This window comes from Myxocyprinus asiaticus, chromosome 13 (genome assembly GCF_019703515.2).
Source record: "Myxocyprinus asiaticus isolate MX2 ecotype Aquarium Trade chromosome 13, UBuf_Myxa_2, whole genome shotgun sequence".
Classification (NCBI taxonomy): Eukaryota; Metazoa; Chordata; class Actinopteri; order Cypriniformes; family Catostomidae; genus Myxocyprinus; species Myxocyprinus asiaticus.
Window position 1 is genome coordinate 8388158 of NC_059356.1, and position 17727 is coordinate 8405884.

General features: G+C 41.5%; 1 protein-coding gene across 1 annotated transcript in view; it reads left to right on the forward strand.

Annotated features, from left to right (window-relative positions):
- The window catches only part of LOC127450379 (Na(+)/H(+) exchange regulatory cofactor NHE-RF1-like), an 81675-nt gene that overhangs the window by 30927 nt on the left and 33021 nt on the right, over positions 1–17727 (forward strand). The window contains exon 2 of the mRNA XM_051714464.1: positions 999–1169. Coding sequence (XP_051570424.1) covers positions 999–1169 — 171 coding nt within the window. The remainder of the gene's footprint in view (positions 1–998; positions 1170–17727) is intronic.

The following is a 17727-nucleotide window of genomic DNA, read 5'->3' on the forward strand; positions in this document are numbered from 1 at the left end:
GTAGACGGACGCTTTTGCAGGTGGTGGAGGGGGAAGAGTGCCCGGTGCTGTACATTAGCCGCAAGCTCTCGCTGAGGGAGACTAAGTACAGCACCTTTGCAAAGGAGTGTCTCGCCATCAAGTGGGCGGTCCTCACTCTCCGGTACTACCTGTTGGGGCGGGCCTTCACCCTCTGCTCGGATCATGCCCCACTCCAATGGCTCCACCTCATGAAGGATACTAACGCACAGATCACCCGTTGGTATCTGGCTCTTCAGCCATTTAAGTTCAAGGTGGTCCACAGACCGGGAGCGCAGATGACTGTTTCCGACTTCCTTTCCAGAAATGGGGGGGGAGTGGTAGACAGGCTGGATGTCTCCCCGGCCTGAGTCAGGTGGTGGAGATATGTGGCAGCGGGGGCGTGGTCAAGCGTCCATCCGGAGAGAGAGAAAGCGGTAAGGGCTCTTGCACCTAAGCTAGATTATATTTAACACCTGTCTCTAATTCCAGTGAGCATGGGGATAGCGGCATATAAGCAGCCTTGCCACCAGCAGAGAGAGAGAGAGAGTCTGGCACAAGGAAGGCCACGCTGCTCCTGAAGCTGTTGCATTCATTCTGTTGTATTTGTGAAGCTGATGTGTTTAAGTAACTACGTGCCTGTAAAAGCTAATGTGGTTAAGTGACTACGTGCCTGTGAAGCTGATGAGTTTATGAAGTTGTAAAGCACTGAAGTGGCCAATTAAAAGTCTTACCTTAGCCTGGAAAACCCACTTCCCTGTGTTCTCCTTCCCTTCTGCTGTGAAGTTTGTTACAATCCAATAGCAAATTTGCATTAAAATGCATGGATGGAAACCCTGCTATTGATACTAATACAAAATCAGCAAATGCAAAACAAGTTGAGAAGCATTACTCTATAAGATACTACTGATAAAAGGCACGGACATTCAGATGCCAATTTTTCTGCATTCCAGCGGTATGTCCTTGTGTTTCATTTTGCTGGTGTTGTGTCTGCCCTGCAGGACTTTAAGCTGGAGCTCAGACCTCGGCTCTGTGTCATTCGGAAAGGCCCCAACGGCTTCGGCTTCAACCTTCACAGTGAGAAGTCCAGACCCGGTCAGTACATCAGAGCTATAGATGACGACTCGCCAGCAGAGAGATCCGGTATGCAGCCCAAAGACCACATAATACAGGTACAAACACACAGCTGTGTTCCAAATCCAAACCCTAGTAAGATGTCTCGCTGTCTACATAGGCAGCATCTTAACCCAAATGGAACTTCATAATTACTGATTTGAAACGCTATACATAGGCAGCAACTCTGTTACAGTCACTCACGTGAGACTCAACTAACAGTCATTCCAACAGATAGCAACAGTAGCGTACTGGAAGTAAAATAACATATATATTTCATTATATCTGAATGTTTTGCAATACATTTAAAATATGTTGTTTTTGTATTTGTAGTCAATGACTAAAAGTCAATTAATAGGGAAAATATTTCAGAAATGGAGGCGCTTCTGAACATGTTCTCGTGCTGAATAAAGTTAGACGCACAACAAATATAACAACGTGGGTGTCTCAAGATGCATTTTTTAAAGTTGACGTTCATTTTAATCTGACACGGCGTATAAAACCCCAGCGCTCCTGTACGAGATGCGCCGCAAGTACCAAGTAGTGTCACAATACCACACGATAGTTGTGACAGTTTGTCATAGCATAGGTGGTTCTTAGAAATTCCACTTGTTGCTCCAAAAGTGGTGAAAATAACTGATGGATGAACAGGGAGAAGGCTCAGATGGACTAACTTGTTACCTAATACATTCTTAGTTTGATTTCAGTCGCAAGTTAATGTAATCCTGTGTTGAGGTTAGTGTAAACACGTGTGGCTCACTGTGAAGGGCTCGAGGCTCAAATACCACCCCCCCCCCCCCCAGCCGGACTTGGATTAGTATTGATGGAATAGATAGGAAGAGATGGGGAGGTGGAGGGATGCTGGAAACACTTGATGCCATGCAGAGATAAGCAGCTGTTTATATACGCTTACTCTGGCAGTGTGATTGGTCAGATTAAATTAACTTGCTTCTCCCGAACCTTGTTAATAAAACTTCATTTCAGTAGTTTACAAGTTAATGTAATCCTGTGTTGAGGATAGTGTAAACATGTGTGGCTCGATGTCCGGGGCGAAGGGCTCGAGGCTCGAAACTTAACCTGAGCTTGAAAACCAAAAGTAGCCAGTACATGGGACAGCGAGTCTTTGGCTACAGAGCCTTGTAATTTAGAAGGAAATGTAAAATGTATACAAAAAAGTTTAGTTTTTCCTGAGATACTGGATTGAATCATTTTGGAACCAGAATCGGGAAACTGCTTGGTTGTTGTCATCTACAAAAGTGGATTGAGAGGGGTTCTGGATTGGGAAACTCTGTTATGGAGATAGTGTGCTAATGATTGAAAGGGCTGGATGGGAGTTGGCATATTGAAAATAAAAATTGAAAGCCCTCTTTGGGTTTGGTCTGTATGCTTTGTTGAGAGGGAATTTAACTTGGGAGAGCTGGATGGAATTCTGCTGGTTGAAAATGTAAATTGAATGTCCTCTTTGTGTTGGTCTGATTCTCGTAAGTGATTTACACTGCAGGGTATCCTGCATCCTACTGACGTAAGGTCTGCATGGCGATTCGAATGGGTAAGCCCAGCCAGCATTCAAATGGGGGTCCTCCTGCATTTGAACGGAAGAGATTTCACTGCGATTCCAATGGGAGAGCCCACGGCCTGGACCTGGAGACTCTCACTGCATTTGAACGGGAGAGCCCATGCTGCAATTCAAACGGGAGAGTCTGTGGCTTGGATGTGGTGACTCTTGCTGCATACGAACAGGAGAGCCCCTACTGCGATTAGAACTGAAGAGCCTGTGCTGCGTTTGGATGGGAGAGCCATATTGTGTTTGAACGGGAAGGCCGTACTGTGATTCAAATGGGAGAACCCATGGCCTGGACGTGGTGACTCTTGCTGCATTCGAATGGGAGAGCTCTTGCTGCATTAAGATGAAGTGATTAGAGTTGCTTTAAACGAGCGTTTTAAACTATGTGATTTGAATGGGCTGAATTCTCAAGCGCGGGATCGCACAGTGTTCAGTGGGAGAGTATGTGATTCATGTGAGAATGGTTTATGCAGCATTTTACTGAGTTCACTCTGTGCTGTGAGTGGCTGAAACAGCAAGCGTCATTAGCTGTAAGGGATTTGGGGTGGTAAGGTTCGCGTGCGGAGGCAGCCTCATGCAGGGAGTTAATTAGGAGAGATTAGAATGGTAGAAAGGAGGAGGATAAAGTGAAAAGGGGAATGGGTCTGGAGCAGGGTTTTCCAGCGGAGGCAGCCTCACATGGGAATCCGCTCCGGTGGCCCATGGATAGGAAGGGAAGGAGGGATGGATATTGGCAGAAAAACAGGTTGTGTGGAAATACGTAAGAGCGGAGAAATATTTTTGAGGATGGATGGTGAGCAGACTGCATGTAGGGAGATGTGTTTTCAAATTTCCCCACTATTAGGTGTTGCAAGACACCTGAAAACGCGCTTGTACGAATGCTTTTTGAGAGAGACATGGTAAGCGTGATGTCTGCGGATGCCTTAGGCTTAATTGTTTTCTAGATTAAGAGACTGGAACAAATGTCAAGCAATATCAGGAATACAGGCTTGCATGTGCATTTGCGATATGAACGGGCTGAATCCTCTGTACGGGACCGCACTGCGTTCAAAGGGAGAGCATACGATTCATGGGAATGTTTTAGCTGTATAATTACTGAGCTCGCTCGGAGCTGCGAGGTGGCTGGGTCCGCAGGTGTTTGCGCTGTTTGCAGTGTAGTGGGAGTTGTCGATTGGCCTGAAAGATGACACAGTTGTGGCGTTTGGACAACGCGTTTGCACTGTTTGCAATGTAGTGCAATGGGGCTGCTCGGCGAGGTGAGCTTGAATGCTGTGAGAAGGCAAGACACATTTGCGGAATGATAATGAATCAGCGATCCGCCTCTTGCGGAGCCGAATTTGGCTCTTGTCTGTTCGGATAGAGGTACAGATAGTTGTGTATAGCTGTAGTGAGCTGTAGAATGGTCAGGGCGGGTGCTGCTGCGGCAGCGAGCTCACACTAAAATGTCTGCGTTGATTTGAAAAGATGCTGTAATTAGAGTAGCGGTCCATTATTTCTGTGATTATTTGAATGTTAGTAACATAAAAATAAATATATTGTAACGTTGAAAAGACAATATATTGTAACACTGAAAAGACAGCTGTTTCATTATTGTAACCGCTTCAGCCCCGGTCTACTGGTAAGCAGCAGCACGAGTGCAGATTACACATACACCGGTTTGATCACACGGCTCAGGAACGTGATCTAATCATAAGTATGAACGTGAGTACGAACGCCACCATGCATTTGTAATTGGAAAGTAAATTAAACGAGTGCAACGTATAATTTTTCAGAGAAACGGTAAATCTATAAATGTTAAGATAAAGCATTTAGGTTAAATTAAGTGGCACTAACCCGTGTGTATTCTGCAGAGGCAGTGGGATGTGTCCGAAGGTGTTTAATAAGGTTGCTGGTGTTTCCCCTTTAGGCTTGAAATCTCCTGAATTCTCGACATTCACAGCAGATGTGTTTTCCCGGACTCATCAGCCAAAATCCAAAATAATTCCAAATCTCATTACGTGAACTGTGATGTGTACAAAGCTTCTCACTCTCCAAATTTTTACTTAAATCTATATTATCCATTAGGAGACACGACCGCCAAATGAACATGCTGGGATATAGACGTGTGTGTTTGAAGCATGGGAAAAAAACACAATGAAAAATAAACAATACCATATCTACTGTAAACAGCATTTTGCGCTCTTAAAGATCACTGCGTGAAGAGGACGCCACTCGAATAGACTATATTTATGATGTTATTGCAGACATAGGTCTGATTTAAATGAGGTTTTAGCGAAAATAATATTTACTACCGCACGTACAACATAACTTACGGTACTACCGTTAAAAAAATACTGTGGCACCGCCAGTATTTTGAAGCTTTAATATCGTGGTACTACCGTAGCACCGGTCTACCGTGCAACCCTACCAGTATGTTTAGTAAAACACAAAATGCATTCAGTGTGAACAGCCTCTTAGGCTGCTGATAAATGTGTGGTCACTGTTGCGCTCTGTAGTCTGATGTTAAGTACGGTGGCCCAGAGGTGCACACCACAGAGAAATTTACAAACAAAAGTTCACAACACAAAGAAATTAAGCTACATCACAAAAAATTTCAGCCAAAACACAAAGAAATGAAGCCATAACACAATCAATTTAAGCCACAACATAACGGAAATGCTCCCGGCCACTAGGGGGAACAACAACCTGGTGAATAATGTTTCGATTTTTAAAACTTTATTGGCAGTATTAGGAGTATGACACGATAAGACATTCCCATTGTTAGTAAAGTAGATTTATGTTTTGATTATGTTATGATTCTAATTTAACTAAATACATTTTGGCAAAAACATTTGTGTATTATGAAGCAATAGAGTATTGTAAATATCTCTCAATGGTGTGATGTTACCTCTAGGCAACATAACTAAATTTGGCTGTGTCAAAATAAAACACCCGGTTCATGAGTCCTTTCTTAATCTTTGTGTTGTGGTTTAATTTAATTGTTTTTTCGCTTAATTTATTTGTGTTGTGGCTTAATTTATTTGTGTTGTGTATTAATTTCATTGTGTTGTAACATAATTTATTTGTATTGTGGCTGAATTTCATTGTGTTGTGGCTTAATTTATTTGTGTTGTGGCTTAATTTAATTGTTGTGGCTTAATTTCATTGTGTTGTGGCTTAATTTAACTGTTGTGGCTTAATTTTGTTGTGTTGTGGCTTAATTTATTTGTGTTGTGGCTTCATTTCATTGTGTTGTGGCTTAATTTATTTGTGGTGTGACTTAATTTAATTGTTGTGGCTTAATTTCATTGTGTTGTGGCTTAATTTAACTGTTGTGGCTTAATTTTGTTGTGTTGTGGCTTAATTTATTTGTGTTGTGGCTTCATTTCATTGTGTTGTGGCTTAATTTATTTGTGGTGTGGCTGAATTTCATTGTGTTGTGGCTTAATTTATTTGTGTTGTAGCTTAATTTCATTGTGTTGTGGCTTAATTTAATTGTGTTGTGGCTTAATTTCGTTGTGTTGTGGCTTAATTTCGTTGTGTTGTGGCTTAATTTTGTTATGTTATGGTTTAATTTTGTTGTGTTGTGGCTTAATTTCATTGTGTTGTGGCTTAGTTTTGCAGTGTTGTGGCTTAGTTTTGTTATGTTGTGGCTTAATTTCGTTGTGTTGTGGCTAAATTTATTTGTGTCGTAGCTTACTTTCATTGTGTTGTACCCTAATTTCATTGTGTTGTGGCTTAATTTCTTTGTGTTGTGAACTTTTGTTTGCTTCGTAAATTTTGTTGTGGCATGCACCTTTGGGTCACAGTAGTTAAGGCTCGGGTATACTTTTTTTTGCGTGCTACATTGTTTCGCACATGATCGAGCGCTCAGTCTTTTAAAGGATACCCTTTTGATCGCGAGTGAATACGAATGCGTTTGACGCATATGCACGATGACTGCTTTATGGTAATCTTTTACTACAGTCAACAGCAGGTGCATGTGCCGAGGATGCATACAGATGAGGACTGTACTCGTGTCGAGAAAATCTGGGCCGCAAACGTACAGTCATGCAGTGCTAATGATGCAATTTATGTCACGCATACTATCAGGGTTCCCACGGATCCTTAAAAGGTCTTAAAATGTCTAAAAAATTCAGTTTTCCAAAATGTAAGGTTATAAAAAGCCTGAAATATCTTAAATGATACAACAAAAATCTTTTAAACAGGTCTTAAATTTGGGGGCGGAAAGAAAGGAATCGTGATATGACCTAATGTGATTATCAAACTTCAAAAGAATACGATTTAATTAAATAAATGCATGCGCTGCATCCTTCAGAGTGAAAACGTGGCACTGTTGTATTTTCTCCAAGCACGTGGGGGCTTGTAAGTGTTTCCAGCTGTTGCAGAGCAGTTCGCAAACATTAGGCCATAACGGAAATTTATGACAAGTGAATACTAGTGATCAACTTTTGTTGATGATGATATACTGTAGTGTTGATGAAATATGACAATGTTTACTTTTAATTGTTTACATTGTAAAATGTTGTAGATTATTGTTGGAGAGCACATTTTATTTCCCTTATCTGTTTGAGTGAGCAGCTGGATGCAGTGAAGCGCTACATTTCAAAATAAGAGTCCCCGGTGTATTTCAGCCTTTAAAAGTACCGCGCTATGAATATTTTTTTCCCCCCCTGGTTATTGGTATTTTGGTTGCACCATAAACTGCATATGGAAATTAATTCAATTTGGACTCTTGTAGCCACTGTCTGGCCCTCCCAATCATGGGAAGGAAAGACTAAGAACATTTAATATAGGCTACCAATTTTAAAAACTATTGGCAGATTAATTGCATTTCTTTCAACACATCAGCAAAATCTAATATCGGTTGACCTCTAATTTGTATTTATTTATATAATGGTACAGCAAAGCACGTCTTGAGTATTTTAAACGTGCATATATTCTACCCTGTTTTACTGATAAGCAATTTTAGACCATGTTGAATGTGTGCCCCTGCCCAGGGGCGGACTTGCCATAGGGAGAGCTGGGACTTTTCCCGGTGGTCCGGCCATGAAACAGAGCCGAACAGGCGGCGATAAGCTGAAACGTGCCGCACGTTATGCCGAACGGGCCATGTCTGGCTGAAAAGGGCTGCAAAACGGAGCCGAGATAAGCCAAAGGGGGCCACGATATGCGGAAAAGGACAGCAACACCCCCATTCCTCAAACCCCTTTCCCGGCTCAACAAATTTTGGGCCGGCTTCTATGTAAAATCCAGGGCCGATTTCTCTTCCCAGTCCGCCCCTACCTGTTTAAGTAAGAGTCTGTGATACATGATTTATTTTGAGATTGTGTGGGTTTGTTTTTGTATGGGGATACAGTATTCATTTTAATTGATCAGGTCTTGAAAAAGGTCTTAAAATTTTCTACAATTCTAAAACTTGACTTAAAAAAAATCTTACATTTGATTTTAAAATCTCTGCAGCAACTCTGACTGTGCACGATCCGTTCTATTAAAACCAAAGTATACTTTGGCCTTTAGCATGACATGAATGCTGGTGCCACACTAACAGACACCAAACAACTCTATTTTGGCCAAGGGTGTCACACATGCAGACTGTTTTGCTGAGATTTCGCTCTGCTCAGTTGGGGGTATGACACACTTGATGATTAAGAATGGTTGAAGGGTGATAAACATACCAACTCACCGCAACTCATTCTCTCTGATTCCCTGTCATGTGGAGCTCTCCGAAATAACAACAGGAGCATAAACAATTGTAAAATAGTGATTAAGGGAGTAACTTTACCTTGTGAAAGTGTGTGGTTGTACATTAATCGCTTCAAGGCTTGCCATAGAACACGTATGTCTAACTGCAGCTTTCAGTGAGTAAAGAAATTACGTTCAATAAAAACAGACTGTTGTGGCTGCGCTTTCTGATTTCATTAGTCATTTTAGTGTGGAAAAACGCTTGGTGACAGAATCACTTTGAATTACAATCAGTGTTTGTGATGATATGCAGCTGAGAGCGTTCGCAGATAAAAACATTCAGATCAACTTGATGTCTTGTCCGTTCTTCAGTAAAAGAAGAAGCTCATTGGTCACTTCAAGTCAAGTCAAATGTTTTCGTATAGCGCTTTTCACAACAGGCGTTGTTTCAAAGCAGCGGTACATGAAAATATGCTATAACAGAAAATGATAATAATTGGCAATAATAATTGCTAATATTAGTTATTTATGTTTAGAACTATTAGTTGTTATTAGTAAACTAAGTTTTGTGGGTCAGTGTTTAAATAAAATGATTTTGTATGAACTATAAATTTTAGTGTTAAAGTCCTTGAAGTCATCCCGAATTAACTGAGGAAATACACGTAGATGCATCATCCTTTGATTTTGGCCGACGAAGGCTTTTGTCAGTGGCTAATTAATTTTCTATGTAGATTAAGAGTGTGTTGTCCCTCCTTTTACCCTCCTATAAATTCCTTTGAAGTTGATATAGGTATCATTCAGTGAAGAGCATCACAGTCTGGCTGGAAGCTTATGGCAGGTAATTTTGGTGAACTCTATCCTGAGCCCATGCTTCAGACAGAGGCCCATGAAGAATCCCATGTCTTTGAGTTTGCATCAATTCATCCTCTGTGAAGTCTGTCTTAGTAGACTGAAGTGAAGTCTGGCTGGCACATGCTGCAGTTGGTCATCATCACTCAGCGACACAGTGGAAACTGGACATCAGGCAGGACTGGAGATGGATCTGGCAGGCTCTGGTAACCATATAATTCCGAGGTGTAGACAGGGAAAGAAATAGAATAAAATTAGCTTAGATGCCACTTTAAAGCAGGATTAAAGAATAAGAGAAGTGTTTTCGGTTCTGGCAGACCTAACTAAACAGCATAACTATGAATTGAGGGATAAATTAAGTGTATGCCTGGCTGAATAGATAAGTCTTTAGTCTAGACTTAAACTGAGTGAGTGTGTCTGCATGCCGAACAGTGTTAGGAAGACCGTTCCATAGTTTAGGAGCCAAAAATGAAAATGATCTCCCTCTTTTTTGGATTTTGTTATTCTCACGTAATGTTAACAGGCCGGAACCCGCCTCGGTGACAGAACAGTTTTTTCAAGCAAGCCGGATGTGTTTTTTCATTTTTTTTTCAGACGGTCAAGTGAATAACGACCTCCCACTGGCAGACGCTAATACGCGCTTCGGCACCCTCTGCCTGGCCGGCGATTATGTTAATGAAGCTCACACCTGAAAATCACTGGAAAAATGGTCTAGTGTGGCGCTGGCTTAAGCTAACGACTCAAAACTCTAATAAGCGCCACAAATACAAATATCAGATGAAGTTTTAATTAGACATAACTATTTTTAATGTTGGTGTTAGAATAAAATATAATGGATTTATACTTTTCCAAGTACAATGTTAAAACACTCTGTTCCTAGAAAAGCAAGAATTGCACAGTGTGCCATTTTTAGCCCATCCTGTTGAGAAGAGACTCTTGTGACAGAAGTGGAACATGGGCAAGAGCCCTGGAACAAGCACATCAGCACCATTAACATTACAGAGACAAGAGAATGCAAACAGAAAATCAAACAGAGCAAACAGAATTTACAATGTATTACTCAAGGCAATGATTGTGTTTAACTGGAGCATGTGTTCCTATCAAACGTTTGGATACACTGAATTTATTTTTCTCATGCTCTTAAAACCCTTTTGATATTATGCTAAAATGCTAAAATACATTTTCAAGATAAAAATAAATTTTGCCTATTTATGAATTACAAAATCTTGCATTTTAATGGCTGAGAATTAAAGCGGATGGTAAATGCAAAGCAGCCAACAAGTGTCTAGCATACATTCCTTTAAAACTGTTTAAAAGCATGTCAGGAAGCATCTCGTGAAGTTGGTTGAGAGAATAACAAGAGATGAGTTAAGCTCAGTTGACAGCATTTGTGGCATAATGTTGAACTGATTACCACAAATTTATTTCGACTCGTCCCTCCTTTTCTTTAAAAAAATTGCACTTACAATGGGAGTGAATGGTGCCAATTTTTGGAGAGTTTAAAAGGCAGAAATGTGAAGCTTACATTAATTCTTCTGTTACAACTCATGTTTTATTTGAGCTTTGAGTTGTTAAAGTTGACGTTTTTACAGTCTATTTTGGCTATAATTTTATACAGAAAAGGTTGGCAAGCAATTTTATCAGACTAAAATCATGTTAACACACATATTGTTTACATCTGTTGGCTATACTTTGGAACAGTGAGTATTTTAATGTTTACAGATTGGCCCCATTCACTTCCACTGTGTCTCACTGTAACCCAGATTTTTGCTTCTTTTTTTAACCTCTTAACGACGGGTGGGTCACAAATGACCCACTTGCATATTTATTTACATTTAATTTATGTTTAATGCACGTTTAAACTGAAACTGTAAACTAATATTGACATCCAATATATCATTTGAAAGATCTGGGTCTCAAGATTTGATATTTTAAAGAGATTTTGATGATCGCAAAGTTACAACAATGAAATTTTATTAAACGTGTCAAGAGTGAAAATCAAAACATGGAAAATGAAACCGGAAGTTCTGACCTTTATTGTCTTCCAGCCAAACACAGATGAGCACAATCCTCCAAACTTCAGTATGCTTTTCATTGCAAGGGTCCAATAATTCAGTAGTTTGTATGTTAATGTAATCTTGTGTTGAAGCAGTAAACATATTTGGCTTGCTGTCCGCATACTGGAGGACTCGGAGCTTGAGACTCGACTCCTGATTACCCCCAAAAAGGGGTAGGCATTAAGATGAAAGAACAGTACCATGACTATGGCAGGAAGTATTTAGGATAGCAAGCCAGCAACAATTCTATTTAGTAAATTGGCTTGGTGGATGCTTCTTGTACGATTGCTGGTCGAGAGGGCTACGCTGTGATTTGAACGAGAGACCACCACTCGTCGTAGAAGTGGGTGGGCTCACGGTATGTGAACAGGGAAGGTGAAAATGAGAGTTGGCTCGCACTGTGTTCGAAAGGGAGGGCTCACACTGCGATTTGAATGGGAGACTGCTCTATAAAGAGAGAGCGCTCTCGGCATTCGAACGGGTAAGCCCAGCAAGCAGTCGAATGGGAAGAATGAGAAAGAGAGTTGGCTCGTGTTGTGTTCGAAAGGGAGGGCTCACACTGCGATTCGAACGGGAGACTGCTCCATAGAGAGAGAGTGCTCACGGCATTCGAACGGGTAAGCCCAGCAAGCAATCGAACGGGGAAAATGCGAACGAGAGGAACGGGGCTTGTTTGTGGGGGTAGCCTCACTCAATAGACTACCCATAGATAGGGAAATATGGTGCTTTGAGAAGAGGAGGTGGTGACCGCTATCTCCTGTAATGCTAGCTGCAGCTGCTGAGAAGCGAAGAAAAAAAAAAGTCTTCGGTGGAAGCATGGTAAAAAAGCTGCTGCGGCAGTAGAGTAAAGTGGGCCTTCTGTGGGAGCGGAGTTTAAAGCACTGCAGCGGCAGTGGATTGTGTATTTAGGGGCATAGTGAAGGAGCTCCTGTGGGAGCGCTGTTGTGTTTCCTTTGCTGTAGATGCACTTCTATGAAAGTATGGAACTTAGACATTGAAAGTGCCTGTGGAGAAAATATTAAACAACTGTGTACACACAATTGGTATGGGTGGGGCACTGTTGCTGTGGTATCAAACACAAAAGACTTCATTAGATTTATTAACACCTGTAATGGAAGCAAAGGTTAGTTTGTACTTACCTGTAGTGGAGCAAATGGTTAGTTAGGAATATGTAAATGTATTACCTTTATATACGTCTGTAAGGGAAGCAAAATGTTAGTTATGGAAAACGTGTCAAATACATTCATATGCAGCTTTGAGGAAAGCAAAAATGTAGTTAAGAATACAACTTTATTACATTTGTCATGGCGGGGCACTGTTGCTGCGGTATTAAGTAGGGCACAAAAGACTTTATTAGAATCATCAACATCTGTAAGGGAAGCAAAGGTTAGTTTGTACTTACCTGTAGGGGGAGCAAATATTAGTTAGGAATATGAACCTTTATATACGTCTGTAAGGTAAGCAGAAGATTAGTTATGGAAAATGTGTCAATTATGTTTATATGTAGCTTTGAGGGAAGCGAAAGGTTAGTTAACAAAACAACTTTATTACGTTTGTCATGGCAGGGCACAGCTGCGGTAGTATCAAAATGCGAAAGGGGTGATGCTATGGCATAATTGAGAGTATGCGGGCAATGTTGCGGCAGTATCGAGCATGGGCGGGCGCTGCAGCACATTATCTGGTGGGGCACTGTGGCTGCAGTATCAAATAGGGCACAAATAGTTTATCACATTTAGGCACACCTTATTGTGTGTCGGGCTCATTTAGACCATGAGCAAAGGAAATGCCAATGCCACGGTTAACGGGAAAAGCTAAAAGCTATTAAGATTACTGCACCACCACTACACTTGAACAGGAGAGCACACACTGCGTTTCGGACGGGAGAGCCCACGGAATGAATGATGTGAAATCTCACACTGCATTCGAATGGGAGAGCCCACCTGTGATTAGAATGGGAGAGCCTGCGACCAATGCACTGAGGTTCACACTGCATTCGAACGGGAGAGCACACACTGCAATTCGATGGGAAAGCCTGCGTAGCGTTCGAACACGAGGGCCCACACTGCATTCAAATGGTGGGTGGCGCAGATAAAAGAACCTTGCTGAATAGCGGTTTGATGGGTATACATTTATGAGCTGTGCCCCTCGAGTCTTAAGAGAAAACATAAGAGGAAACAGGAAACATGATTGCGGTTTTGTGGGAGATTTAGTGGCAGGGCCTGAAAGGTTCCACAGTTGCGGCACCTGGAAAAAACACATTTGCGCTGCTTTGCGGTGTGGTGGAAGTTTGTCGCATGGTCCAAAGGACACTGCGGTTGCGGCACCAGTACATCATGTTTACGCTGCTTTGCGGTGTGGTGTGAGTTTGTCGCATGGTCCAAAGGACACCGCAGTTGCGGCACCTGTACAGCACATTTACGCTGCTTTGTGGTGGGAGTTTTTTTTTTTTTTTTGCATGGTCGAAGGACACCGCAGTTGTGGCAACTGTACAGCATGTTTGTGCTGCTTTGTGGTGTCGTGGGGGTTTGCTGCATGACCCAAAAGACGCCGCAGTTGTGGCACGTGGACAGCACATTTGGCAGAAGTACCGCAGTTGTACTGTCTTAACTAAAATGGTTGTCATCTTTGGCTCCTCGGTAGGTAATGGTGAAGTCTTGGAAAGACACCTAGATAGAGAAAGTGAGAGGTAAACCTGCGAACAATCCAGTGACAGGAATTTAAATGGGTTCTCGCAGAGACCTGCTGGAAGTAATATTGGTGAGACCCTTGCGGAAGGCACATTTTCAGGCGTTGCTGTAGAAAAGACAAAATAATCATATTTAGGTGAAACTTTAGAAAAAATGTGCTAGGGAATACAGTACAGCTTCATAAACAATGTGAAAAAATAGCATAAAATGATCTGTGAAATAAGAGCTTTGGCTCTGTACTGCATACAGATATGCATGGACTTGCAATCATCACTGAAGGATTCACTTTAGGCCATTCACTCTTTAGGAGTATAGCTGTCACCTGTAGTACAATATACTTCTTGCATAGGAAATGCATCGCATAGCAATAGGTGCAAATTATCTTGGAATGCACTGAGTTGCAGCTCTGCACTGCATACAGACAGAGTTTGTTCTCTGCAAGACAGAGAACACAGTCCCATCACCATCAATGGAGCACCAGTGGAGAGAGTCAGCAGCTTCAAGTTCCTGGGTGTCCACATCACTGAGGAACTCACATGGTCCATCCACACTGAAGTCGTTGTGAAGGCTCATCAGCGCCTCTTCTTCCTGAGACGGCTGAGGAAGTTTGGAATGAACCACCACATCCTCACACGGTTCTACACCTGCACTGTAGAGAGCATCCTGACTGGCTGCATCTCCGCCTGGTACGGCAATAGCACTGCCCACAACTGCAAAACACTGCAAAGAGTGGTGCGAACTGCCAGACACATCATCGGAGGTGAGCTTCCCTCCCTCCAGGACATATATATCAGGCGGTGTGTGAAAAAAGGAGGATCATCAGAGACTCCAGCCACCCGAGCCATGGGCTGTTCTCACTGCTACCATCAGGCAGGCGGTATCACAGCATCAGGACCCACACCAGCCGACTCCATGACAGCTTCTTCCCCCAAGCAATCAGACTTTTGAGCTCTTGATCTCCCACGATCAAAATACATCAGCACTGCACTTTATTACTCTTACTCTTATATCTCACACCGGACTGTCATAAATGATATTATTATTATATTATATTCTCTCTTAACAACTTACTATCAACCGACAGCCTGAATGTCAATACAGTACAATACTGTACATTCTACATATATATATACTTTTTTTTTTATATATTTTTATTTTTTTATTTTTTATTTTTATTGAATAATGTGTATCTATATAGTGCGTATTGTATACTGTACAGTGTATGTTATTATTTGTATATTGTTGAGTGTATTTATGTGTATAACAGATGTTTAAATTGTGTTGTGTTAATTTGATGTTATTGTAAATTGGTATATGTCTCATCACTGTCACGACTGCTATATTGATCAGAACTGCACCCAAGAATTTCACACACCATTGCACTTGTGTATATGGCTGTGTGACAATAAAAGTGATTTAATTTGATTTGATTTGATTTACAGAAATGCAGGAGATATGTGCTGGGAAATACAGTACATCTTAATAAACAATGTGAAAAACAGCATAAAATGATCTGAGAAATAAAAGTTTTGGCACTGTACTGCATGCAGATATGCAGGAGAAATAGACTTGCAATAATTACTGAAAGATACAGTTGTGGTCATTTGCTCCTTAGGAGTATGACTGCCCACTGCTGTACAATATACGTCAATATATGTCAATAATGCAGAGAGGAAGCAAGACACGTTGCAGAATGATTATGAATGAGTTGGAATGCGGCGCATGATCTGCCTCTTGCGGAGCCGAATTCGGCTCGTGTCTGTTTGGACAGAGGCCGTGTATAAATGCAGTGTGCTGTGGAATGGTCAGAGCGAGTGCTGCACGGCAGCGAGCTTGCGTTAAAATGTCTGCGTTGATTTGAAAAGAATTTGTCATTAGATTATCGGTCGATTGAAAGGAATTCTGTGTTGCATGATGCCCCTGTGTTCAGAATGAAATAAATCACGCTCCGAAGGGCACTTTGGAGGGAGAAACAATCGTGATATTCATGTTAGAAGGTGAGGAACAATCGCTGAATAAAGCTCGCCCCCTAAACAAGCTGTGGCGTGGTAATGAGGCTGACAGGCATCACCTGTGCGGCAGAACCTGATGAAACATGCTGAGGGTTGAAATGGAGGTTGGATTGAATAGTTAAGTTTTCTTTCTTTCGCTTTCAAATAAAATTGAATTCTAATGGCATGAAGCCGGAACGGCACCCGTTCGCGGAGGCAGCTGGCACTGCTTTCCGGGTGGAAAGTTTAGATAAGAGAACATATGAACATATTTGCAAATGTGTGATAATTAAAATTATAAAATGGAGCATAGGAAGACAGACAGGATAATATATATATATATATATAAACACTTAAGGTGGTAGCCGTCAATACTGCTAAAAACAAAGAGCTGCTGTTCGCAGCTTCTGTTGAATAACGAGACTGTTTGAATGGAAGAGCTGTTCTGGTGGAGCCGAATGCTTTGCAGGGCAGTTGCATCCTATGATCCGTCTGCCATGGAAAACCATAGACTATGTTTGTTTGTGTTTGCGCTTTTAATGTCATTCAAGCCGAGATGAGTCACCCTCCCCGGCTTCGCTCACCGTGAGTTAAACCCTAGAGCACATGCGCTCCCAATGCATTGACTTAGTCATCTTTTTTTCACTGCTTTTCGTTCAGTTTGCATTGGGAGCAGGTGTGCTCCAGGCTTCACTGATGGTGATCGAAGCCAGGGAGAGCGAGGCTCCCCGGCTTGAGGCAGTGGCTAAAGACCCTGGGTGAACAGCAGAGCAAAAGCTCTGAAAAATGTTACAATTTACATTTGTATGGGGAAAAAATGAACAGAAGCATCTTTATTGTATGTAAAAGTTTATTTCCATTGCAACATTTCAAATTGCAATGTTCTTTTCACATTGTTTATAAAATGCATAAATATACACTGGAGGCCAAAAGTTTGGAATAATGTACAGATTTTGCTCTTATGGAAAGAAATTGGTACTTTTATTCACCAAAGTGGCATTCAACAGATCACAATGTATAGTCAGGACATTAATAACATATAAAATTACTATTACAATTTGAAAAAAAATTTCAGAACTTCTTAAACTACTTCAAAGAGTTCTCATCAAAAAATCCTCCACATGCAGCAATGACAGCTTTGCAGATCCTTGGCATTCTAGCTGTCAGTTTGTCCAGATACTCGGGTGACATTTCACCCCACACTTCCTGTAGCACTTGCCATAGATTTGGCTGTCTTGTCGGGCACTTCTCACGCACCTTACAGTCTAGCTGATCCCACAAAAGCTCAATGGGGTTAAGATCCATAACACTCTTTTCCAATTATCTGTTGTCCAGAGTGTTTATTTGCCCACTATAACCTTTTCTTTTGGTTTTTCTGTTTCAAAAGTGGCTTTTTCTTTGCAATTCTTCCCATAAGGCCTGCACCCCTGAGTCTTCTCTTTACTGTTGTACATGAAACTGGTGTTGAGCGGGTAGAATTCAATGAAGCTGTCAGCTGAGGACATGTGAGGCTTCTATTTCTCAAACTAGAGACTCTGATGTACTTATCCTCTTGTTTAGTTGTACATCTGGCCTTCCACATCTCTTTCTGTCCTTGTTAGAGCCAGTTATCCTTTGTCTTTGAAGACTGTAGTGTACACCTTTGTAGGAAATCTTCAGTTTTTTGGCAACTTCAAGCATTGTATGGCCCTCAAAACAATGATTGACTGATGAGTTTCTAGAGAAAGCTGTTTCTTTTTTGCCATTTTTGACCTAATATTGACCTTAAGACATGCCAGTCTATTGCATACTGTAGCAACTCAAAA